The following is an 18357-nucleotide window of genomic DNA, read 5'->3' as shown; positions in this document are numbered from 1 at the left end:
GGGGTTGTAAGTGCAAGATAACTTTGGCAGTGACACGGACTTAGTTTGTAACTCCTGTAAGTTTTCTTCCGTCACTCCCTCCATATCACAGAACTCCATGCGCTGTGGAATTCGTTCGGCGGAGGATTAACCCATTATGAATAGAAGAGACTTAGATCAATGCAAGGCCAATGAATGTATAGAGAAGTATACCACAAGGTTTGAAATGCATATATGCTGATCATGAAATGGTCCGAGGAGACGAGAAATGGTAGTGCCGCTTACAATGCATGTACAGCGGCAACCCACTGGCGTCTTCGTGAAGTGAGGCATTAGGGCTAATAACATATCCGTCACTGGCCGACAAAGTCCAAACAAAACGACAAAAAGACGAGAATTCCAGGTGTCTCCGAGTCCATCTCCGCTGACACAGCAGGTTAGGTGGGATCTAGTCTTCCGATTGGAGCACCAAGCCTTCTCGAAGGATGCTCAGGGCATGAATTGATCAGCGCACTGAGGAGCGCTAGAACAGCACTCCGAATGCAGGGGCCAGAATGCTTATGTTGATCTTGTTTGCTCAGATTCGCTCGGAAGACCGAAGCATGTAAAGGACTTGATAGAGATTGGCCATGTGATCTCAGAACCATCTTTAATCATCTTATTTGCGTGTGTCATCGCTGGCATCGCTTAAACATGGACGTGGTCTTATAAGCTAGATCATGCCACGGATGGCAGTCTTACCTAACGGCAGATCATCTTGACCTACCGTCACTAGTAGCCGGCCTCCATAATGTATTTTCTTTGAGATACTCCAAAGCCGACATCTGGAAAATGTTCCCGGCACGGTGATTCTCCGTTATCTAGAAAGAATCTTCAAAGAGTCCTGAACGATAAAGGAGGGATCAGTGATTGCAAATGATCTGTGGAGACGAACTCGGCAGGTATGCACATATAAGGATCGAAGACGGTGGTGATATTATTGTGGAGGCACAACTGCTAAGGAATATGTGTGGAACATCATAACGCCGCATGACTCGGCTGTTCCTGCGCCCAGTCGGTCTACAAACTTTGTCAGAATCACTGACTCCTTAGATTGATTAGAGGTATTTCAGATTATACTCGTAAATAAATGTACTATAGACCCCACCGCTCCTTAAGCCCGCTGTGTGATCCGCACCCGGACATCCTTCCGAGGCAGATATGCCGCGCCAGACGGCCGATGTTCAGGAATGGTGAAGCCTCCCTCTTGGGCTGGCTTGACATCCCACATGGTGATGATTGCCGCGGCGAACGCAAGGAGCTTCCTCTCTGCAAAGGCACGGCCCTTGCATCCAGATACTCCGCCACCAAATGGCTTGATGGTGTGCACGTTCGCTTTCCTCTGCCCAGTTTCAGAGTCGGTCGAGATGAACCTCATCGGGTCATAGTCACGAGGGTTCGCAAAGTATTTGGGGTCTGTATGGAGAACAGCGTGGGGAATAGCCACGGTATCGCCCTTCTTGAGTTCATATGATCGAGGCTGCGCTACGCCAGCGATAGCGGCATCTTCAGCGGATTCCGTGATGGTTAGGTCAGCGGTAACACCCCGAAACGACAGAGGCGCTGAATCCAAGCGCAATGTCTCGTAGAAGCTTGCCTTCAACAAAGGACACGATTTGACCAGCGCATCTGTATCGATTGACAGCTTGGGGGCTTCTTGGAAAGCGAAGCCACTCTCCTGCCGGACAATTTTCACATAAGGAGCGACCTCCTTGCGAATCTCTTCCAGGAGCGTAGGGCTGGCATACATCCGGAGAAGGTGCCAAAAGACAATATTCGGGGAGTTTCCGTTCATCGCCCAAAGCAAGGATAGATGTGTAGGTGCGCTAGACCTTGCAGAAAGTCCTAGCTCTTTGCATTTGCGAATCCGCTCCTTGATAGGTTCCGAGATGTCGTCAAGATCTCGAAACGTGAGTCCAGGATCAATCCCATCATCCCAAGCAACAAAGGCCTGATGGTACTCTGTAAGAGAATCGAGGAGCCGTCTACGGGCAACATGCGCTGCAGAAACCCCAGGGTGGGCCAACCGAGGGATGCCCATGGACAAAGGCACAAACTGGTTGTCCAGCGTGAACACATCTTCCAGCAGGGCAGGGAAAGCCTCAAGAATAGCCTCACCCATGAAGATTGCCGTAGTGACGTGTCCAACGAATCTTCTGATGAGGGCGAAAAAGTTCACCTCGCAGGCAAGCGGGTCTTCCCCGTCAACGACAATAGCCTGGCTCCCGCGCTCCCACAGCATCTGGTCCACGATGCTTCGGCAGTTGGTCACCAAATTAGGGATCTCCCGTTCAATCAGGCGGGTAGCGGTTCTAGTGCCTTCGGTCAAAAAAGGCTCCCGCATAAGAAGGTTGGGAATATTGTGGTTGAGCGTATGATGATCTACGGGATTCAATTTACGAATCACACCTCGGTCGCCAAAGATTTTCTCAAGGGCATAATTGATCAAGTCCGTCGAGGAGGTACCCCGAGCAGCCAATACCGAGTTGACCATGGATGGGGACACGACAACATCGTGTTTGGTGCCACCCATATAGATTCCAAACACTGCCTCCTTCATCGACTTTCTGTAAGATTGGTGAGAACTTTGCAGCAGCTATTTGGCTGGTTTGGAGACAAACCTGGACTTTTGAATGAGATCGACATGGTCCCAGGCAAAAGCCGGGCCATGGCCTATCCAGGGCAGCCAATATGGCACCGTCCTTACGGGACGCGGACGTCCCTCGGAGATCCCACGGGAACGACTCTGATATTCGGTGATGAGACGAGTCACCAAGCAGATGGAGACCAGAATAGCCACTATGGCTGGCCATCCGATTGACTTGAGAACATCGCCGACGAATCGTACAAGATTCCCTGGCGCTAACAAGTCATACTGTTCCATCGTAATGAACGTGGAAGAACCGGCCCGAAAACGGGGGCAGAATTAGGGAAAAGAAGGACGGGGGTTGCGATCACAGATGAGATGACATGGATATCCAGAAAAAGAGAGCGCGATTTACACCAAAGGGTAAATAAACAATTCCCATTCAGAAGGGGAAGATCGAAGAAATAAGAATAAAAAGTAAAGAAAGATTTGTGCAACGCCTGAAGCAGAAAATAGAAACGAGAGTTTGATGCTGCTTTGAAATGATGGCCAAACTGGATTATTCAGTAAATTACCGTACGGGCTGTGACGCTTAGCTCAGCCACACCTGATCTGGCCTGCGGCTAAAGTCGTTCCCGGTTGGTTTCATCTTCAACTTGTTTACTACTTACTCTCTGTACTATTTATGGCTCATCATTCATGCAGTGCAACTAACTAGTCATTACTTTCAATGATACAGAATTATACATACTCTCCTCGTGGTCAATGCTCTCGGCGCAACACCTTCTGTAAGATGGCACTCTCGTGCTCATACTGGCTGATCTTGTTCTGCGAACTTGCCACCTTCTGCAGGAGCCACTGAATCCGTGCGCTGAGCTCCCGGGGCTGCTTGGGGAGAGATCCCAATACCTGCAGCTCCTGCTCATATTTCCCAATGCTCTTGTTTTCACTACTCAGCAGCTGCTTGACGATGTCCAGGTCCAGCCGGCTACTCAGCGTCTTGTTCTCCGTTAACCGCTTAAACACCGCCCGATAGACAGGCTTGCCTGGCTTCACTGCGTCAGGGCATCCGTTGACGGAACTGATTGCGATAAGCTCGGCTTGCTCAAGGGCTCGGAGGGTGGCCTCGCCGTTTTCCTTGAACAAGTCGGAGAGGAGAACTTGATTGTACGGCAAAGTTCCATCCTGGGAGTGGGCTAGCGTCTTAATTAAATGCCAGGCCTGTTCGTGGCTCCACTGTTTGGATTCAATGTCAGGGTCAAAGACAAACATCTTCAAGATCTCGGATGCCGATTGTTCGATGATGCGATTAACTGCCGCTGTTTTATTTTTAGCCATACGCGCCATTGATCAGCCAAAGTGGATCCAACCTACCTCTGGGCGTTTCTCCAGTCTCGATGCGCCGTGCCATGAATTCAAGGTCGGTTACTCGGCCTCCCAGCACCTCTATGCAGCTATCCAGGGTACCCAAGTCTCCTACTTCTTCCATGTTCTGGCCTGAATTGGCTCCATCCTTCTCCCCGTGCTCAAGATGGCTGAGGACAAACTTCCTGCCCACGTCGAGCGAGCAATCGCCTAGGGAAATGGTCCGGAATACTGAGTTTGGCAATGCCTTGCTCAGAGGTTTGGAGAATGAAACGTCCGTAGTCAAAAATACTACATGAGCGATGTTTCCGGTTGTGAGGCCTGCAGCCCACTCGGTGATCTTGTCGTACACCACGCTGCTCTCAGACGCATTATGCAGAAAGTTGTCGATGACTACGACGGGACGCTTCTCAGGGTGAGCTTCTAGGTACTCCTCGTCTGAGAGGTGTGCCTCCTTGTCATCATTTTTCCTATTGGACAGGGCAACCTTCTTTAGGGCAGTGGCAGTATTCTGCCAGATCTTGCTGAGCTGCGCATCCAATGTCTCAGAGAAGCCAGCCTTGGTGCCGATCATGCCCTGCGCAGCTAGGTCGATAAAGCTGCTCATGCTGTTCATCCATGAGAACACAGGCCGGTAACCGACCTGGCTAGCAGCACGGGCTATCTTTGCAGTATCGCCCTTGGCGTCCTGGATCTGTTTACAGTCGATGACGACCTTGTACTTGTAGTTCTCAAGTGCTCTGTCCAACACAAGCTCCCGCTTTCCCGTGCCCCGAGGGCCGTGGATGACGATGAACGTCTCCGCATTCTCCATCAGCCAGGACTGCAACTGCTTGATGTCTCCCTGGCGATCCTCCCATATCGCAGTGAGACGGCGAGGGTCTGTCCTCTGGCGCCCGAAGTAAATGATATTGGCCTTGTTGACCTGATTCCGGATCCATCGAAGGACACTGTTCTCCTCAGTTTGCAGAGTGGCCTTGATCTTCATTTCGATGAAAAAGGTGCGAATAGGGTCGAAGATGGTCACGGTGATGGCCGCAATGAGTGCGGCAATGGCAGGGATCACGATCCTCGGATGGTTCAAGATCCAGTCCTTGATGACGGATAGCTTGATCTTCCGCTCGTACTTGATCTTGATCCTCGTTCCGGACTTGCCGCCGCCTTCCTGCTCCGGGATGGTGAACCCGTGCATGCAGTTCTTGGCCATGACTGCGTACTTTTGCCGCGTGAATGACACAAAGGCATATCTCGGGGCGATCTTCGAATCGGTCGGCTGTCTCTCAATGTCCCTTAATTTTCCATATCTCCTGAAGAAAGAATACAACGTTTCCGTGGTCAGTTCCGTTGCGGCTCCATCAACGGAGCCTGGCAGGAATTCCACGCGCAGCCGCTGGCTTGGGATGCGATATAGATCCTCGATCCACGGTCTGCCATGCACGTGGGCAACCTTGACCTGCTGAAACGGATTGAACCAGGGCCGGATAGGATTGTGCTCCAGATGGTCTTGCACGGCGGTTACAATGTCAGTGTCTCGGACACCGTCCTTGCGAACATATTTCACGAAAGCGCCGCCCTCTCTGAAGCGCGGAATGACTTCCCGGATGTCGACGTTCAGGCTCTGAGGGAAGACACGGCGGATTATATGCAATGGATCCGACGCCGCCAGATGGGGTCTGTTGATTCGTTTCAACGCCTCTTCGTAGGTTTTAGTCCCGCTCAGCGGGCCTTGTAGCAACCATTGTAGCTTCGACGGAAAAATATCTACTCCCAACATGGATTGTTAGCAAGGCATACAATACAATATCTGAGACGCGAAACCCATACTATTCACAAATACAAGACCCTCGTCGTCTTTCACGTCAATGTGCCCAGTCTCGATGAAAGAGGCATGTGACGAAGTACGCCGACTGACGATGAACGCCTTTGTCAAGGAAGGAATCGCAGAAGGTCTACTGAAGCGTGCATTGGGTAAAGTTGCGCGTGGCACCACCGCTCGATATGGGATTCGCATCATCTCTGCAGACCTCACAGCATTGTGCAGGAAGCTAGAGGGGTTCCTGAAGGGTTTAACAAGAGACGCTGTTCCTGGACTCTCCAACTATGACGTCGACTGGATGATCTGGGACCAATACATGATGTGACGGGTATTATATCTTTGGTGGTGCGGGGCAGCTCCGCATTACCGTCACGGCGCGTTCGGGTGAAATTTAGGAGTCGATCCGCTTTGAATCCATTCAACTTAATTCCGCCGTCTCTTCTTGTCCCCATCCAAACATCCCCCGGAGACTCCCATTCTATCCTTCATTGAAACCAGTCATTGCCATGGGTTGGTGGTGGAGCTCCGCCCCTAAAGAGGGCCAGTCTTCCACGCCTGCTGCCTCCAGTTCTCCTGCCTCACAACCCCCTCAAGAGACCACCTCCGCACCTTCACAACCACCGCAACCCCGGACTCTCACCCGCGAGGAGCAGGCCGACGCAGAATGGAAGACCCTGATCGCCAGCCTGGAGAGCGATATCAGTGGTCAAAAGCAGCAGCAGCAGACACCATCCGCTGGTAATTCCACAGCATCCGATTCCGCATCATCACCATCCAACTCCGCCGATCCTCAAGCACCTCCCTCGTCCATTGCCCCCGAATCCCTATACGATGATACCATGTCCTGTCGCTCCGCATTCGACTATGCCTTCTTCTGCCAGTCCTTCGGAGGCCAGTTTGTCAACGTCTACCGCTATGGTGAACTGCGGTCCTGCAGCGAACACTGGGACAACTTCTGGATGTGCATGAAGACCCGCACGTTACCGGATCAGCAGCGCCGGAAGGCAATCCGCGATCACAACCGGAAGAAAGCCATCAAGTACAAGACAGGCCCCAGCAGCGAAGACGTGTGGGACGTGCGGACAGAGCCGGTGCAGAATGCGTTCTCCGGGGATTTCGCGGCCCTGGAACGGGAAATGCAGGCAGAGGAAGAAGAAGCAGCGCGGCAGAAAGCTGCTACGGCCTAAAAAAGAAGCCAACCAATCATGACCCCATCCAATTTTTTCGTCTTTGTGTCAGATCTCTTCACACATACCTAGGGATCTCCAATTTTTTCACATTTGATACCATGTAGATGGATACCTGTCTCCCAAACTCGTGGGGCACGTTGTACAATAGCATTAGCAGAAATCAATCACCCATCATCATCTGAGCAACCCAATTGTCTCAGCCACCATCCCCAGGACAAAGGAAATCTCCGTCTCTAACGCACACAATAAAGCGACTTGCTTCCGGCGGACAATCCCGATGTGTCTTTATTCCTCTTGACCTATCCTCCTCTGTGCAGCTCCTATATATAGACCTCACATAACAACAGCACCCTTGTCATCATCAGCAACCACCAACAGCCGACCATTAGGCCATTCAAGCACCATGGCTACGATATGAACTCCTCAGGAACAATAACCATCTGATATGATGCGTCCTTTTGGATCTTTCAAGAGACCTCTTCGCATCAAGCAGAGACTGAAATTACCATTAACCGCCACATATCGCATGCGCACGCTCTTCCATCGCATTTCTGCCATGCTAATTACCACCACCAATAATTATACAGAAGACTCGGATTCCGAATCTACTACTACTACTATCAAGGCTAGCAGCCTCAGGAACTACCCTAACATGGAGGTGAATATGACCACGAACATGGAGACGACGCTGGATACTATCGAAGGACCTACCTTCTCAGCTCAACGTCGTCAACTTCCTCACAGACCACCAACACCAACACCACCACCAGCATCAATAGCAACATCAACATCAATCCCACCACCAGCCCCAACAACCACCCACCCCCCATTCCCATTCCCATCCCCATCCTCCTTCACCCACCCTCACCCTCACCATCAACAACAACAACAACCACCACCACCACCCTACCACTTCCATCCCCCCAAATCCGTAACCTGGGGCCCCATCACCGAAATCCCAATCTACTCCCCCTCCCCAACCCCATCACCCCAATCCTCCCCCTCGACCTCCTGGATCGACCTCAGCAGCACAACAACATCAGCAACCTCCTCCACCGCAGCCCTAACCTCCTCATCCACCTTCTCCCCCACCATCCCCAAACCCAGTCCACCACGAAGCCACCCCATAATCCACCGTCCCCTCAAACCCATCCGCAAACCCCCCACCCAACTCGACAACGAAATGTTCTACCGCAACCTCTACCACATGTCCCAGATCAGCACGCTCCGATTAAACATCGTCTACGACGCGCTGAGTTTCCTGGGCGGGGATTTCCTGGATCAGGTTCTTCTCATGGAGGAGGGGTATTTGATGCAGGTGGCTGTGATGCATGCGAGACAGGCGCAGCAGAGGGATTTTGCGCGGTTTTCTGTTGCAGCTGGTGGCGGTGGTGGTGCTGGTGCTGGTTATTTCGGTGGTAATGGTGGGTTTGGGGCGGTGATTCCTCGTCGGCCGAGTCCGGTTAAGGGGGGTCGAGTGGAGAAGAGGAAGATGAGGAAAATGATGAAGAAGAGGAAGGCGTCGGATGTTATGGGGGCGGAATTTTGGGAGCAGGTGAATGAGAGGGAGGAGGGGTATGAGATTGATGAGGATGAGGATATGGATACTAGGGAGTGGGTGTAGATCTGCCCCGTCCTATTCTATTCTGCTATTCTTGTCTTAGACTGGTCTGGCTGGGGTTGAGAGGCTGTGTATATACCACGCAACTGGCATGCGTCAAGTATATGGAAGCCCTGTTGCATGCACCTTCTCTGCGGAGCCATACATGCTACTATGATGGTATTTCGGGATTTCTACTAGTGCTTCTTATGAATTGGAAAGGGGGATGAAAGGACTGAATCTTGGAATTGATATGGTCATGAAGAGAATATGTACATCAAAATGTGTTGGATGGAAACCACAAACGCTCCGACACCTCGCACCTCTTTTGAGAAGGAACAGAACGCTGCAAATCATCCTTCAAAATAACAAAACCAAATAAAATATAATTTCATCGGACTGTATCCCTCCCTAAAACATCCATGAAGACAGACACAACGTATCATACTTGAGATCAAAGTATTGCCGTGATAGATATAAACCACCCAACATTGCCTGGCCGAGTCAAAACACTTTTTCTCTTCTCGACATAGAAAATCGTAGATTTGTTGCTATCATGACCGAGGTTTCATGCAGTCAACGCTAGAACCAGTCTAGCGGGTTTAGCGGCAAGGCGCAGCTTCTGATGGACTTAGGCAGATACTGTCTGCTGGGCAGCCTGAGGAACGGCATCGATAGCGGGCCGGCGCACAATACCACCAGTGACAGGGAGCTGAGAGCTGATGCCCATCAAGAAGGTGTCTACTTCACGGGCGCATTGACGACCTTCATTGATACCCCACACGATGAGAGACTGGCCACGGCGGCAGTCACCAGCAGCGTAAACACCCGGAACGCTGGTGGAGTAATGTCCGGGCGGCGTCTTGACGTTCTTGCGGGCATCACGCTCAATTTCTTCGCCCAGAACCCGGTCCTCGGGCCCAAGGAAGCCCATGGAGAGAAGAACAAGATCCGCGGGGAAGAATTGTTCACTGCCCTCAACGGTCTTCATGTCCCAGCCACCAGAAGCGCTCTTGGTCCACTCAACACGAACCGTGTTGATACCCTTGACACGGCCACTACCGTCGTCAACGAACTCCTTAGACATGACGCAGTATTCACGAGGGTCCTTGCCCATGTGCGTCTTGACCTCGGAGTGACCGTAGTCGACACGGTAGATACGGGGCCATTGAGGCCATGGGTTGTCGCGGGCACGCTCCGGCGGAGGCTGAGGCAGCAACTCGAAGTTGGTGACAGACTTGGCACCGTGACGCACAGATGTACCAATGCAGTCGTTTCCAGTATCACCACCACCAATGACCACGACGTGCTTGTCCTTGGCGGAGATGTACGCTCCGTCGGCGAGATTGGAGTCCAGCAAAGACTTGGTGTTACGGTGCAGGAATTGCATGGCGAAGTGAACGCCGTCAAGCTCACGTCCAGGGACCTTCAGGTCACGCGCCACCGTGGCACCAGTAGCAATGATAACAGCATCGTTAGTCTGGCGCAGAGAGTCTAGCGTGATCTCGTGCTCTGGGCCGACGGGGGTACCAGCAGCAAACTTGACACCCTCAGCAGCCATCAGGTCAACACGACGTTGCACGACCTTCTTGTCCAGCTTCATGTTGGGAATTCCGTACATCAGAAGACCGCCGATACGGTCAGCACGCTCGTAAACGGTAACGGTGTGACCAGCCCGATTAAGTTGATCGGCAGCAGCGAGACCTGCAGGGCCAGAGCCGATGATCGCAACATTTTTGCCCGTGCGAGTCTTAGGAGGGCGAGGAACCATCCAACCCATCTCGAAACCGCGGTCAATGATGGCACATTCGATAGACTTGATACCCACAGGGTCTTCATTGATGCCAAGGACACAAGCACCTTCGCAAGGAGCAGGGCAAACGCGACCAGTGAATTCGGGGAAGTTGTTGGTCATGAGTAGCCGGTTGAGAGCATCCTGCCACTGGTTCTGGAACACCAACTCATTCCACTTGGGAATGATGTTGGAGATCGGACAACCAGTGTCAGACTGGCAGAAAGGCACACCACAGTCCATGCAGCGCGCGGATTGGTACTTGAGTTCATCCTCGCTCAGGCGATTAGAAAGCTCAGCCCAGTCACGCGTACGAGTTGCTGGGTTGCGGTACTTCTCACTGCGCCGGTTGTATTTCATAAAGCCCCTGGTCTTGTCCAAAATGAGCGCAGACCGCTTTTTCTCAGTCTTAGAGTCGCTGATACTATCTTCAATATCTAGCATCTCAACCTTCTTGGCATCGTCGGACTGAGCTTTGGGCTTCTCCGCAGGAACTGGAGTGCTAGGAAGCTGAGGCAAAGAGAACTCTGCCTTCTTGGCGGCTTCAGCCTTGGCAGCTTCCTCCTGTAGGATCCGCTTGTAATCCGTAGGCAGCACCTTAACAAAGTGAGGAAGGGCACGAGTAAAGTCCAGCAAGATACGCGCGGCGAGCTCCGATCCGGTGTAGTGATGGTGATCCTCGATCAAGCCACGAACAAAGGCGATCTCGGCGGGATCTTCCAAGCCGGACACCTCGACCATCTCCATGTTGACCTTGGAGTGGAAGTCCTGCTTCATATCCAGGATGTAGGCGATACCACCAGACATACCAGCAGCAAAGTTACGACCAGTAGAGCCAAGAACAAGGACGCGACCGCCAGTCATGTACTCACAACCGTGGTCACCAACGCCCTCAACGACGGCGGTAGCACCGGAGTTACGGACAGCGAAACGCTCAGCAGCCATACCGCGGAAGAAGCAAGTACCGCGAGTGGCACCGTAAAGGCAGGTGTTACCAACAATGACGTTTTCTTCAGCCTTGAATGCAGCACCACGAGGGGGGTAGATGATAAGGCGACCTCCCGAGAGACCCTTACCAACGTAGTCATTGGCATCGCCTTCCAGCTCGAGAGTGATACCAGGAGCAAGATAAGCACCGAATGACTGACCAGCGGAGCCCTTGATGTTGGCGTGGATGGTATCCTGGGGAAGTCCTTCGCCACCATAACGGCGACTGACCTGGTAAGACAAGGTAGCACCCAAGCCACGATCAGTGTTTACAATGTCGCACTCGATTCTGCAAGGGAGTCCCTTCTCCAAGGCAAGCTCGGACTCGGCGATCAGCTTGTTATCGAGGCGAGTGTGCAGACGGTGGTCCTGCTTGCGGACGTTGTAGGTAGCGACGCCGGGGCGCAGGGAGTGGGCAGGAGTAAGAATGAGCGACAAGTCAATCTTCTCCTGCTTGGCATTCCGGATATCGTCACGGACCCTGAGAAGCTCGGCACGTCCAACCATCTCATTCACGGTGCGAACGCCCAACTTGGCCATGATAGCACGCATCTCATTGGCAACATAGTAGAAGAAGTTGATCACGTGTTCGGGCGTACCCTGGAACTTGGCCCGAAGTGCCGGGTCCTGAGTTGCGATACCGACAGGGCAGGTGTTGAGATGACACTAAGCATGAATTAGCACGAGTTTAAGGGGAAATTCCATATTCATCTTACCTTGCGCATCATAATGCAGCCCATGGCGATCAGAGGGGTCGTAGCGAACCCAAACTCTTCGGCTCCGAGCAAGCAAGCGACCGCAAGATCGCGACCAGTACGAAGTTGACCATCAGTTTGCACAACAACACGTCCACGCAGGTCATTGAGGACCAAGGTCTGGTGGGTTTCGGCCAGACCCAACTCCCAAGGAAGACCGGCATACTTGATACCGGTCCAACGTGAGGCACCAGTACCACCATCGTGACCGGAGATCAGGATGTGATCAGCCTTGGCCTTTGCGACACCGGACGCAACGATACCAACACCAACTTCCGAGACAAGCTTGACAGAGACACGTGCGCGAGGGTTGGAGCACTTGAGGTCGTAGATGAGTTGCTTCAGGTCCTCAATAGAGTAAATATCGTGGTGGGGTGGCGGCGAAATAAGACCGACACCGGGAGTAGAGTAACGGGTGTGCGCAATGGGGCCGACAACCTTGTGACCAGGGAGCTCACCACCTTCTCCAGGCTTAGCACCCTGTGCCATCTTGATCTGCAGTTCATCGGCATCGGCAAGGTAGTGAGATGTCACACCAAATCGGCCAGAGGCAATCTGCTTGATGGCGGACCGCATCGTATCGCCATTCTCCAACAGTTTGCTTCGCTCAGGATCTTCACCACCTTCACCAGTGTTCGACTTTCCGCCAAGGCGATTCATTGCAATGGCAAGGGTGGAGTGAGACTCCATGGAGATAGAACCGTACGACATGGCGCCGGTAACGAATCGACGAACAATCTCGGTCCAGGGCTCGACCTGATCAATAGGGATCGGTGTGCGTTGCTCGAAATCGAAATCAAGCATACCACGGAGGGTACAGTTCTTGATCTGCTCGTGCTCAGCCTTGGCATATGCCTCATAGGACTTGTCGTTCTTCGTGCGCACAGCGTCCTGCATGTTTGCGATACTGACAGGGTCGTTGATGTGCTCCTCGCCACCGTCACGCCAGTGGTATTCACCCGACTCTGGGAGACCGGGGATATCGACAATCTCGCGAGAGGGGTATCCACGCTCGTGGAAAGCAAACGCGTCTTGGGCAATCAATTCAAAGGTCAGACCACGGATGCGGCTTGCAGTTCCAGCAAAGCAACGGTCAATAACACTGTCATCGATACCGAGGGCTTCGAAGATCTGAGCACCCTTGTATGACTGCAGGGTAGAGATACCCATCTTGCTCATAACCTTGAGGATACCACCATCACAGGAAGCCTTGTAGTTCTCAATGACCTTCTCATCGGGGAGCTGCTTGCGGATCAGCTTCTCCCGGTTCATCTTCAAGATACATTCCATAGCAAGGTAGGGGTTGATGGCGTCAGCTCCGTAACCAACGAGGACACACATGTGGTGCACTTCACGAGCCTCGGCAGTTTCCACAACGATGGCAGCAAGAGATCTCCACTTGTTGCGGACCAGATGGTGATGAACAAGACCAGTTGCTAGAAGGGCAGACACCGGAACTCTGTCCGCACCAGTGGCACGGTCTGAGAGGACGAGGATCTTGTCACCGTTCTGAATAGCCTCGGTGGTGGCATCGCAGATGGCATCGAGGGCCTCCAGGTATCCCGGAACACCCTTCTCCTTCTCGAAGGTGATATCAATGGTCCTCACAGTCCAGTCCTTGTGGGCCTGGGAGATGTTCTTCAGGGCGTTGAACTCGGGGATACTGAGGATGGGGGAAGGAAGCAACAGACGGTGGCACTGCGACTGTTCCATCTCCAAAAGATTTCCTTGAGGACCAACGTAGCACTCCAAGGACATAACAACAGCCTCTCGGATAGGATCAATAGGAGGGTTGGTGACTTGAGCGAAGAGTTGGCGGAAGTATTCGTAGATAAGACGAGGCTGCTTAGCGATACAAGCCAAGGGGGCGTCGTTACCCATGGATCCCAGAGCTTCCTTGGAGTCTGCGGCCATAGGACCAAGGAGTAGACTGACTTGCTCGAAGGAGTAGCCAAAGGCCTTCAGACGAGGGTCGTTCTGAATGGTCGTTTCGTCCAAGGCATGTGTCAAATCCACGCGTTGTTCGTCCAGGCTCTCTTTGATGGCGGGCAATTTGAGGAGCTCCTTATCCAGCCACGAAGCAAAGTCATGTCTGTGAGATACGGTGTATTTGAGCTCAGAATCATCAATGATGCGTCCAGCCACGGTGTCGACCAGGAGCATCTTTCCAGGCTGCAGACGACCTTTCTGGACCACGCGCTCGGGGTCAATGTCTACAGCACCAACCTCCGAGGCACAAACGATGCGGTCATCATCTGTCACGTAGAATCTGCAAGGACGCAAACCGTTACGGTCGAGGTTTGCACCGCAGTAGCGACCGTCGGAGAAGGTAAAGAGAGCCGGGCCGTCCCACGGCTCCATCTGGCAAGCCGCCCATTCGTAGAAAGCAGCCTTGGCCGGATCCATAGCCGGGTTATCTTGCCAGGCTTCCGGGATCATAAGCATGACCGCCTCAGGCAATGAAAGCACACCGTTGATCATCAACAATTCAAGGACGTTATCGAACGCTGCCGAGTCGGAACCACCGTCCTCAACAATGGGGTACAGGGAATCCAGCTCCTCACCGAAAATGTCCGACTTCAGTACACCTTCTCTGGCGCGCATCCAGTTCTTGTTGCCACGAAGGGTGTTGATTTCACCATTGTGGGCGGCCCAACGCAAGGGCTGTGCACGATCCCAAGAAGGGAATGTGTTGGTAGAGAAACGGGAGTGGACGAGAGCAAAGTGACCTTCGTAGTCAACGTTTACCAGATCATGGTAGTACTGGTATACCTGAACGGGGGCCAGTTGACCCTTGTAGACAATGTTTCTGTTGCTCAGGGAGCACAGATAGAACCAGTTGGCGAGACCGATGACGTGAGTAGCCCGCTTTCGCAGGACATACAGTTGACGTTCGAATGTCTTCATGTCAAACAGCTCTGGGTCGGTAAGCTCTGGCTTGTTTCCTTCGCCATAAGCTGACTTCAGAACGACGAACGGCTGCAGGATGGTAGGCTCCCGGGAGAGAGCGGCGGGGCCCAGAATGGTAGAGTCGCGGGGGACCTCACGCCAGCCCAACACCCGTAGACCCAAGGATGTGGCAGTTTCCTCGAAGCTCTGTACAGACTCCTTTACGGACTCCTCCTCAGGCTTGAAGAACAGGTTGCCGACAGCATACTGACCGAGGGGAGGGAGATCAACTCCGACCTCACGGGCAAAATTCTTGATAAAGAATTTATGGGGGATACTGGTCATCACACCAGCACCATCACCATCGCGCGCATCCGAGCCAACGGCACCGCGATGGGTCATGTTGCAAAGCAAATTGCGAGCTGCAGAAGTTAGATAATATGCTCCCAAAATTACCAGGCATATATGATTGTAGATGCTTACCATCACTGACAATCTTGTGGCTAGGCTTGCCCTTGATGTGACTAGATGTCGAGAGAGTTGCTGTTAGCCCGTCGATCCATGAAGCCCAGAGCGCAATCATAAAGATCGCTCTTGAGGGCGGAAGTGTTCCCTGCTGAGTACTTACGCTGCAAAGCCTACACCACAGGCATCCTTCTCATATTCGGGGTCATAAAGACCTTGCCTCTCGGGCAAGGTGTTTGCCCAGCCATATCCCTTCTTTGGCTGGTACTCCGAATACTCGTTCGGAGTCTCCTCTTCCACTATAGGTTTGCCATAGAGTTCCTCCAAGTTCAGACCCATTCTTCCGCCGGTGGCCGACAGAAAATGGAGTAGCGAATCTAGGGGAATTGGTGTGGTTGTTGATGGGGGGGACAATGGGATCGCCGCGGAACAAGTCGGGGCGGGGGAGGGGGGGGGCAATTCGTTCTGTTATAGATAAGAACGATGTCGTCACAAAGACTGGGGGGAGTGGTGTACAATGACGCGGGCAAGGAAAGGGCAAAATTCAGAAACTTTTAATGGTGATGGCCCAGCGTCTGACTCCTGGTGGAATGGTAATGGGAGAAAGAAGAGAGAGAAAGAAGGAGAGAAGCGACCAGGGAGAGGGGGAGGGAGGGAAGGGAATAATAAAATGGGCAAGACAGACAGAGAGAGCGGGAGCTCCTACTACGGGGGGGTGCGGTCCGGGGATTCACCTCGAGACTCCTCCGATACTCCGTACCAAACCAGTATGTAAAATTGGGGTTACCCCCCCTTCCCTTCTCGGTCTTCTGGGCGGATGAACGCACCTCCAGTAGTACTACTAGTAGGCTCAGGTCGGGTGAATCCACCGCCAGATCCAATTTACTCTAAAAACGCCCAAATGGTACGGAAACCGAAAATTACCGAAGGTGGGGATGATCAAGAGATTTCCGTGGCAAATCGTAGCTTACCTAGCTTCAGGAGCGAAGACGGAGTGCTAAAAAGGAAAGACTGTAGTAGTTAGTACTTAGTTTAAAGCCAGGCAGATGTAAGCAGTCAGACGGTGGTTGTTGACGGGCGCAGGGAAAAAGGAACTAATGCGGGCTGGCAGATGGCAATGAATTCTAGCGCCTACTACGGAGTAGACTACGGAGGATACTGTAAGGGGGGGGGTGGTGGGAGGAAAGGCGCATTGAATGACAATCAATCCCATCAATCATTCATCATTCTGTTGCCCTCTTTCTCTGCTGCATCACTGCCGGCAGTCACCAGGATATCCCGTGTATGATGTAGTTCCATGTGCATACACGATGGTGATCTACAAGACGTAAGTTTGTTGTTGCTTCTGTCATCATGGTGCAGAAGGCAAAAAAAATAAAATAAGAAAAAGGTGGGTGGTGTAAGAGTGAGTGGCTTACGTCGATTTTTTGTGGATTGAATTGTTGTCTGGCTTGTTAGTTAGTCTGGCAGCAGGGTTTCTGACTTGTCTCAGAGAAGAAAGCTTTTCCATCCGCTCATTGTATTGAAAGGGAGGGTGGTGGAATGGAGAGAGAGAGAGAGAGAGAGAGAGAGAGATTACTAGCCATTTTTCCCATTCACCAAGGGAGGCCGGACTGACTGTACTTCACCTCCAGCCGGGGATTTGTTCTAGAGAAGGAGATAAGACTAGCGCCCACCAATCAGCATGACGGTTTTACAACCTTCCGCAGAAAGATTAGGTTTTGGCTACGTCAAGATCCAGGCCGGTGGGGCCCGGGCCAAAAAGAAGAAAAAGGGAAACAGAAAAAGGTTGTCCGCTGACGGCGCTAGTGGGAGTCTACTGGGTACTTTGTTTCGTATCGTCCCGTAATTCTGATTCCCTTCGTTCGTCCAATACGGGCATCGACAAGTTTGTGGTATTCAATCAGATTACGGGACACAACATAGTACGTAGTAGTCAAAGTAGTAGTAGTATTTGGTCTTCAGTTGTATTAATGCACTGCCTCCAAGTGGGCATGAAACGTTTTATTCCCCATCATGCAGAGCTCCATTCTGGCATTCATGTCTGCACTATAACTCTTAATCACAAATTGACCCATCAGGTGAGAGACCTGGCCGGTCTTCCATCAAGTCGGCTGGCTGGCTGGCATACCCAGTCAGGTCAGAAGAGGACCCAGAGAGCTGTTGGAGAGGTTGGATCAACCGGAACATGATCGTCCTGGTGGTGATACCTACAACAATCCACGAATGGAAGAAGTTGATGCCCTGGGTGGCCTGTTCCACTTCCTGCTCATGGGATCATAAATCACCTTTCTCTGGTCCAATGCACGAAACCCACCAATGCAATAACAAACCACTGTAGGTATCTGGTGGTCTTATTCCCTGAACACTAATTCGTATATGCTCGCATGATTCTTCCTGATCGTGACGGCTATGATCAAATCTCATCCCAACTTAACTGTGTCTCGCAAAGACTTGGTTCATATCATGAGCTACAGTGTGCCTTGGGTGGTGCAAGCACTGCTAGTCAAAAGAGTATTAGCAACATACTAGTAGGAGTGTATACGTATAGTAGGTAGTAGAAAGCACCGAGCAGGAGCCCCATTGACACGCCAAGCGTTCCGTGCCTACTAAATTTTTGGAGCACCGCATATACCAGAGAGGCCATCTCAGTGCCCGTGTGCAAGCCATGGCTAGGATGGTCAATGGATTGTGAGACCGTCTGGGCTACACGACTCGCAGTTTCTCATCTTCCTCCAACTGTTCGACCAGAGCAGAAGGGAAAGGGCCCAGCTGGATGGAATGATTGGGCGTTGTATAAGTGGGGCAACGCAGGGATACAGTGCTTATCCCCGATTCTGTCCCAATCAGTTGGTCGGCCTGTGCTGAAAGTGCGCTGCTGCACATGGTAAGT

General features: G+C 52.2%; 5 protein-coding genes across 5 annotated transcripts; 3 read left to right on the top strand and 2 right to left on the bottom strand.

Annotated features, from left to right (window-relative positions):
* Positions 1-1032: 1032 nt before the first annotated feature.
* On the bottom strand, positions 1033-6040 carry yme2 (putative RNA12 protein). The gene is made up of 5 exons (XM_025710399.1): positions 5795-6040; positions 3980-5731; positions 3389-3924; positions 2640-2839; positions 1033-2585 (listed from the first exon to the last, which is right to left on the bottom strand). The coding sequence occupies exons 1-5, from the start codon at positions 5982-5984 to the stop codon at positions 1133-1135; spliced, it is 4131 nt and encodes a 1376-aa protein (XP_025556995.1). The 5' UTR covers positions 5985-6040; the 3' UTR covers positions 1033-1132.
* Positions 6041-6292: 252 nt separating this feature from the next.
* On the top strand, positions 6293-6934 carry BO88DRAFT_312324 (EMI1 family protein; the record flags this gene model as incomplete). Its single annotated transcript, XM_025702451.1, has 1 exon — positions 6293-6934. A coding segment is annotated over one exon (642 nt), but the record flags the coding sequence as incomplete, so codon positions are not given.
* A 694-nt stretch (positions 6935-7628) lies between these two features.
* BO88DRAFT_353881 (uncharacterized protein) lies at positions 7629-8600 on the top strand (the record flags this gene model as incomplete). Its single annotated transcript, XM_025703656.1, has 1 exon — positions 7629-8600. The coding sequence occupies one exon, from the start codon at positions 7629-7631 to the stop codon at positions 8598-8600; it is 972 nt and encodes a 323-aa protein (XP_025556993.1).
* A 207-nt stretch (positions 8601-8807) lies between these two features.
* BO88DRAFT_409419 (glutamate synthase (NADH)) lies at positions 8808-16027 on the bottom strand. The gene is made up of 4 exons (XM_025707952.1): positions 15628-16027; positions 15483-15523; positions 12072-15421; positions 8808-12021 (listed from the first exon to the last, which is right to left on the bottom strand). Exons 1-4 carry the CDS (start codon positions 15801-15803, stop codon positions 9208-9210), a joined length of 6381 nt encoding a protein of 2126 aa, XP_025556992.1. The 5' UTR covers positions 15804-16027; the 3' UTR covers positions 8808-9207.
* A 338-nt stretch (positions 16028-16365) lies between these two features.
* BO88DRAFT_430661 (uncharacterized protein) lies at positions 16366-17836 on the top strand (the record flags this gene model as incomplete). The annotated part of the gene is made up of 6 exons (XM_025709272.1): positions 16366-16368; positions 16394-16458; positions 16548-16694; positions 17099-17252; positions 17575-17699; positions 17806-17836. The coding sequence occupies 6 exons, from the start codon at positions 16366-16368 to the stop codon at positions 17834-17836; spliced, it is 525 nt and encodes a 174-aa protein (XP_025556991.1).
* Between the last annotated feature and the right edge of the window lie 521 nt (positions 17837-18357).

This window comes from Aspergillus vadensis (assembly GCF_003184925.1).
Source record: "Aspergillus vadensis CBS 113365 unplaced genomic scaffold BO88scaffold_48, whole genome shotgun sequence".
NCBI classification, from domain to species: Eukaryota; Fungi; Ascomycota; class Eurotiomycetes; order Eurotiales; family Aspergillaceae; genus Aspergillus; species Aspergillus vadensis.
Note: the sequence above shows the minus strand (reverse complement) of the source record. Positions and strands in the feature narration are given on the sequence as shown.

Coding starts and splice junctions, on each gene's coding strand:
- yme2 (XM_025710399.1), bottom strand. CDS start 5,984: ATGATGCGAATCCCATATCGAGCGGTGGTGCCACGCGCAACTTTACCC. Junction 5,732..5,794: donor GGGTCTTGTATTTGTGAATA/GTATGGGTTTCG, acceptor TGTTGGGAGTAG/ATATTTTTCCGTCGAAGCTA. Junction 2,586..2,639: donor GATCTCATTCAAAAGTCCAG/GTTTGTCTCCAA, acceptor CCAATCTTACAG/AAAGTCGATGAAGGAGGCAG.
- BO88DRAFT_409419 (XM_025707952.1), bottom strand. CDS start 15,803: ATGGGTCTGAACTTGGAGGAACTCTATGGCAAACCTATAGTGGAAGAG. Junction 15,422..15,482: donor CCACAAGATTGTCAGTGATG/GTAAGCATCTAC, acceptor TAACTTCTGCAG/CTCGCAATTTGCTTTGCAAC. Junction 12,022..12,071: donor GCTGCATTATGATGCGCAAG/GTAAGATGAATA, acceptor ATTCATGCTTAG/TGTCATCTCAACACCTGCCC.